The sequence below is a fragment of the Mugil cephalus genome, chromosome 12 (assembly GCF_022458985.1).
Source record: "Mugil cephalus isolate CIBA_MC_2020 chromosome 12, CIBA_Mcephalus_1.1, whole genome shotgun sequence".
In the NCBI taxonomy this organism is placed as follows: Eukaryota; Metazoa; Chordata; class Actinopteri; order Mugiliformes; family Mugilidae; genus Mugil; species Mugil cephalus.
In genome coordinates this window covers 12,347,143-12,353,142 of record NC_061781.1, presented here as the reverse complement: position 1 = coordinate 12,353,142, position 6,000 = coordinate 12,347,143, and the positions used below count along the sequence as shown (strand labels likewise).

At 46.0% G+C, this 6,000-nt stretch overlaps 1 protein-coding gene across 7 annotated transcripts in view; it reads left to right on the top strand.

Moving 5' to 3' along the window:
• The window catches only part of dip2a (disco-interacting protein 2 homolog A), a 75,901-nt gene continuing 69,901 nt past the window's right edge, over positions 1-6,000 (top strand). For 3 of the 7 annotated variants that reach the window (XM_047600858.1, XM_047600857.1, XM_047600856.1), the window contains exon 1: positions 2-630. In XM_047600858.1, the coding sequence (XP_047456814.1) occupies positions 507-630 (124 nt within the window). In that variant the 5' untranslated portion in view covers positions 2-506. Of the gene's footprint in view, positions 631-6,000 lie in introns of all 7 variants that reach the window. The other 4 variants (XM_047600855.1, XM_047600854.1, XM_047600860.1 and 1 more) reach the window with 2 other exon arrangements.

The window sequence follows — 6,000 nt, the reverse complement described above, 5'->3', positions numbered from 1 at the left end:
ACGCGCACAAACACGCGAGCCGGGTTGCCGTGAACGCGCACGCCAGGGGCTGGTGGTGTTGCTGTGATGTCAATGGCGACTGCGCCGTGGGAAGCGAGCGGGGAGTTGTTGAATGAGTTCGCCGCTCAGTTGAGGAGCAGCAGCAGCAGCAGCAGCAGCAGCCGCCGCCGACAGTCGGGACACCGCCGGTGCTGAGGCACAGACAGCAGCCAGGAGGACACCGGAGGGCCCCCGTTTTAAAAAGCCCTACATGGAAACACGGAGCCAGGTGTGTCTGCTAGCCGCGTCATGACGTTTGGAGGGGCTTCTCACACATCTGTACGACGTTGCAGCGACACGGGAGAAGCACCAACACCCTATTAGCTCTGAGCCGAAACCAAGTCAGGAGGTGGTGTAGTTTTTTTTTTTTTCTTTTTCTTTTTTTTTTATTTATTTTTCACGTCTGGCCGCATTGTCCTCCTCGCCGGAGACAAAGTGTAACCATTCGTCCTTCGTGCTGGACCACCATGGCTGAGAGAACCTCCACCGGGTTGCTAACGATGATGTTGGAGCCCACGCCGGCTGTCGCTATGACCCTGCCGGCGGAGGTCCGGGAGAAGCTGGCGGAGCTGGAGCTGGAGCTGTCTGAAGGTAAGTTGTCAACAACCATGTAGCCAGAGCATGCTGTTCGTCCCCGCCGGTGCTTTAAGCATTATTAATGTGTGTGACAACTACCAGAACCACCGCCCTTTATCTCGGCTCTGAGCCCCCCCCCCCCCCGTGCTGGAGACTGACGGAACTTATTCTGCCTTAGTTTTCTCCTCATGACTCTTTGCAGCAGGGGTGGCAAACTCATTTTAGTTCAGGGGCCACATAACAGCCAAATTTAATTTGAAGGGGGCCGGACCAGTAACCTAACAGAATAATAACCTTCCAGTAACAACAATTCCATTTTTTTTTAGTGCAAAGACGAACCAGCGAATTAGGAGAATGTTTACATTTAATGAACTATCCTTGTGAAATTAATCAGTTGTTTAATTTTAGAGATACTGTCACCTCCTGTTTGATTTTCACACTTTGCAAATCCATGCTGCTGGCCAGATTTGACCCGCTTTTGGCCCGCGGGCCACATGTTTGACAGCTGCGCTTTACAGGGACTCACTGCACGAAACTATACAGCTCAGCGGGGCTGCGTTTCACTAATAATAAGCTGCTCCTCGAGTGTTTACGCAGAGTCCACTTCATTTGTTTGGATTCGATGGGTCTGTCCTAACTGCGGGACTGACCGACACGCCCCTGAGGCTGTCGTGTGGTGTGTGACTCAGGCCTCCACAGCCACAGGGTCCAGTCTCTCTGAAGTTAAGAAGCATAAAGTGTAAAGCTAACACATATTTCACATAAGCTTCCACATTTACACATTCCCGCCTCGCCAAACTCTAATGGATCCTGTCAAACTGTTGATAAAACAGCTTTAACTTATGGCCTCTTAGGAGTATTTAAATCCACAACTGTTTGAGGACGGGGGGGGTGGAGGGGGGGTTCCCTCTTTCAAGGATTTGGCCGACGTCACTTGTTTGTTTTTCATCGTTTTCGAGCCAGTACACTTGTCTGCGTGTCCTCTGTTTGACCCAGTATTTGTTCGTGATAATAGCACCAAGAGAGCAGAGGGGTCCCTAGTATCTACGATAGTAGATTAGAACAAAAAAAACTGAATTTGTGTGAGTATTTTAACGGTCAAAGCTTAAATTTTTAAAGCTGACTGTAGTGAAAATGGATGCGTTATGATGTAGCTGTCCTGCGCTTAATCTTAAATCATTTTGCAGGATGCAGTTTGTGATGTTGTCAGACTGGATTGAGTCAACAGAAACTCCAACAGTTGAATCAACAACTTTCTCAGTTATTTTAAACAAATGCTGAATACCAGCTAAAAAAAAAAAATGCAAGAGGCACGTGTTTATCTCTGAACTTGCTGCACTCTGAAAAAAATGTAGGGTCTGTGTCGTGTGGAGAAACTGCCCTGACTATCACACTGACCCATCTGACAGAAACCCAGAGGTAATCCCAGCATGCACCTGTACAAACACCTCTACAGTGACAAAGCTTTGTGTGTTTATTTAGATTTGTCTTGATGAAAGAATGACCAGCAATTTGCACTCTTCTACAGATACATTTGATTGAAGTTTGCTACAAAACAGAGGTCTTTATATCGCTGTATTGCCTCGTATTTGTGTCACTAGTCAGTACAGCCCTCGTGCTTCATTAACCCATGAATCAGTCTTAAATTTCTCCATATATGGTGCTCGAGCAACTTTAAAGTGCGGACCCTAGGACTTTACGGAGCGGAAACAATGGATTCATTCTCCTGTCGATTACAAATCCTCAAATATTCCTCCGCTCTGAATAAGAAACTAGGTGCTTGTTTTTCACAAAGCTCCCTTTCTCTTGTTTTCTGTTAATTCTGTGCAAATCGTTGCTGAACCCTGTTTAATTTCTGAGCACCTCACGTGGTAAAATTAGCCGTGTTAAAGATTTAGTAATTGATGACCTACATCGAGCCTGATTAGATTAGGATTTGACCCCAGGGTGGAACCCTATTTCCTATTTCCCTATTTCCTCCTCTGGAGGAGATGATTACTCCGCCAGCCGACAAGTGCGGCCGCAGAGCCTGAAATGAAAGACCCGCTGTTAAATTCTGGAGCGAGTCCTTGCTTCCTGCATGTTCGCTGGGTGCAGTTGCATCACAGTGGGGTTAGGAACAGACCCAAGGTGCACGCTTTGATAAGCACATTAACTGCCACCGAGGCCCCTAATGGGATAGACATGTTTTCAGGAGCGGCTACCGAACTAATCTATATCTGTCCAGTTTCCCCTTCCTGCTCTCCGCATGTCACATCCTGCCGTGTCGGAGCTCCGATAGCACTATCTCTTCCACCGCCGTACTCTGTTGTCTCTTTTCCACTCTGCCTCTCTCCAGGCCTGCTCGTATCCTATATTTCCTCTCCGATCAAAGAAAAGCAATGTCATTTTCTTCAGGTCAAGGAGAGGCATCGTTCTTTCCCCTAGCATGCAGGAACCGCCTGTTCCTGCATGCTACGCCGCTGTGAACTTTTCACCCTGCGATGATGCTCTTCGTTTTCACTCCTCTTTGCTGCCTCTCTCAGGAGAGAATATATGACTTATTTTTTTTATAGAAGTAGATGTGAATCAAGGATCCTGCAGGTTTTTTTTTTGTTTTATCCTTCTCACTGAGCTCAGAGATTTAACGTCAGCCGCATCCGTGTCCCACCGTGCTACATCTTGGTTTTTACCGTGCAAGCCAAAAAAGCTATGAGTGTGTGTGTGTGTGTGTGTGCAGGAGCGTTGTATTATTCATGAAGACCAACTGACGTGTCATGTGTGTTTTCTTAAGCAGCATATCAGCGGCAGACATTGGGCTAGCATGGGGTTTGAGACTACCCATCAGCTCAGCCTGATAGTACTCCAGAGTCAGCAGCTTCCGCCTGCTGATGTGTGAAATAAACAATCTGTGCAGTCTTATTGTGGTTATAATAAATGGCGTTTCCTCTAGTGATGTGTTCATTTTCAAACTCTCTTGTTTTTGCATCATGGTGGTGAGCATGCATCCAAAAAAAAAAAAATGCTCTGAGAGTTTCACTCAGCTCTCACTCTGCTTTTCATGGGAAATGAAATCAAAGTGTGTCGACATCTCAGCCCCATCTAAAAGTGCTATCTTCTAAATCAAGACCCCAGTGTGGTCTAAATACTTTCACTTTTGTAAACTTCAGATAGCTTTAAGTGTGGAAAATGGAATTAAATTAAATAAAACTGTGCAAAGCGTCCGGAAATTTGGTGTTACATTTTTAGCATTCCTCCACCGCATTAAATATTTATGGCTCCAAAGCTGACACTCGAGCAGAAAAAAAAATGTCTGTGGACATTATTTATTAAAAAAGTGAGTTTTGCATTGTCCAAAGAACATCTGGTTTCTTTGGACATACTGTTAAAAATATAACGTGTTAACTAATGAGCTTCAAAGGTGCTAATAGCCAGGTTTTGTTTGTTTTTAAATAACTAGTTTTTCCCACAATTTAAAGTCTTGTTAAGCTAAGCTAACCAGTTTCCCAGTAGTATCAATCTTCACGTTTAAGATTCTGCATAAACAAGCGGTCAAACCAAGTTTCTTAAAATGCTGATTTTTCTTTTTCAGTTTATCTGAAGGTTGAGAGACTTGTTATTAATAATTCTGCTTTGTTACACGTGTTGCTTGTTTGCTCCTGAGGTGCTGGTAGACTGAATTCTCCTCCTACCAAATTCTCCTCATCAAAATCATTAGAAAGAGCCTGGGTTGTTTCTCAGCTGACCTGGATGCAGATGAGTGGCCAGAAGACGGGGCGTAAAGGAGGTCACGAAGACTGATGATCCCCATTATCTCCTGCAGCGAGGAAAGAAGGGAGCGAGACGTGTCTGCTGAGTAATTCATAGGCTCGCTCTATCATTCCCTTCCTTTCTGCCCTCCCTCCTCCTCTGTTTGCTCCCTAAACCCTCTGATTACAAAGTCATTTTTAGTCCAGTGCTGCCGGTGTTTGCTGGGAAGCTGCCAAACTCCTGGTTGGTCACTGCGCTCATTTTTCCTGCTCCCATTCAGCAAACATTTACAGAGCGGCTCTGCCGGTTGTTGGTAGTTTAACCGCCGTCTGGCTTGTTTACGTTGTCCGGATTCACTGAGAACACGGTGGAAGATCATCCAGCAGCATAAATACGCCTCACGAAAAAGTTCTGCAAAATCATAAGCAAATGTTTATTATCATGAGTCGAAGTACCATTTAGAGACACGGTTTTCATTCATCCTTATCTGTATCCTACAATCTGCTGTTGCGCTGACCCAGTTTTCACGTACTGATCATTAAAGTTTCACCACTTATCTAGCCCTGTAGATAAAATTGAAACTTTATTCACCGCATGCCCGTCGGTAAAGAGGTGGCCTGGCGTAGCGCCCGTCAAGTGGTAGCGGTAGTAATGAGGTGGTGATGATTAAACTTACACTCGCTTTTCAACCTCTGGCGCAGAGAGAGAGACGCATGATGGTGTAATGGTCAGTGGTGTGTGTCTTATTGCTGTTAATGGATGGAACTCCACTCCGCACCCACAGTTCCACACGGGCCCGAAAGTAGTGCTGCACAATTAGTCCCCTTCAATTTGGCTCTACACCCGATGGTTCTGGCACTTCTGCTTCAGCAGGGAAACGTGTTGCATCAGAGTAAACACCAGTATATTTTCCCTAAACTGTAAAGACAAAAACCGCAACACCGCAAGTGTCAACAAGCCACAGAGGGTAGAGACACACAACGCTGCATGTATCTGTGAAGAGAAAACCAAAACAACGTGAGTCAGAGCAACGTTCTGTCGACTCTGACGTTTCCAGTTTCCCATAAGGTGATGATGACACACCTTAAACCTTAAACGCTGACGAAAGACGTTATCGGCCGCGTGAGGAAACCCCTGAATTGTGACCGCGGTGACATCCACATCGCGGCCCTCGTTCCGTATACATCAGCATATCTGTCGAGCTCAGTCACAAGGTCGTTACAAAAACAATGTTTCCCTCAGATCGGCGAGAGAAAAATACAATTTTGAGGGAGCTCTGCGGGCTTTTCATGTCAGTTTTATCTGCTACTACTTGGAATTTGTCGACATAGCCTAGTACGGAGTTGTGATTTACAGGAGAGACGCGTGCGCGGCGGTACTCGTACAGCCGCGCGAAGCGGCCGCAGCTTGTTGCTAAAAAGTGAAACAAACACGTCAAAAATAAATCCCTCATTTCTACTATCACGACCACCCAGTTTATTAGCCTGCGAGCTAAAGCCGCAGCTCCCTATATATTCTTTTTGCAAGCTACGTCTTTCCAGTCATCGGTAGCACCGTGGAGTAACGGCTTTTATTGGCCTACTATTTCAAATAAGCTTGAGTCATGGCCAAAGGCCTTCATGCTGGGTGTGGTTGGCGGATTGCCTTGGTGGCCAG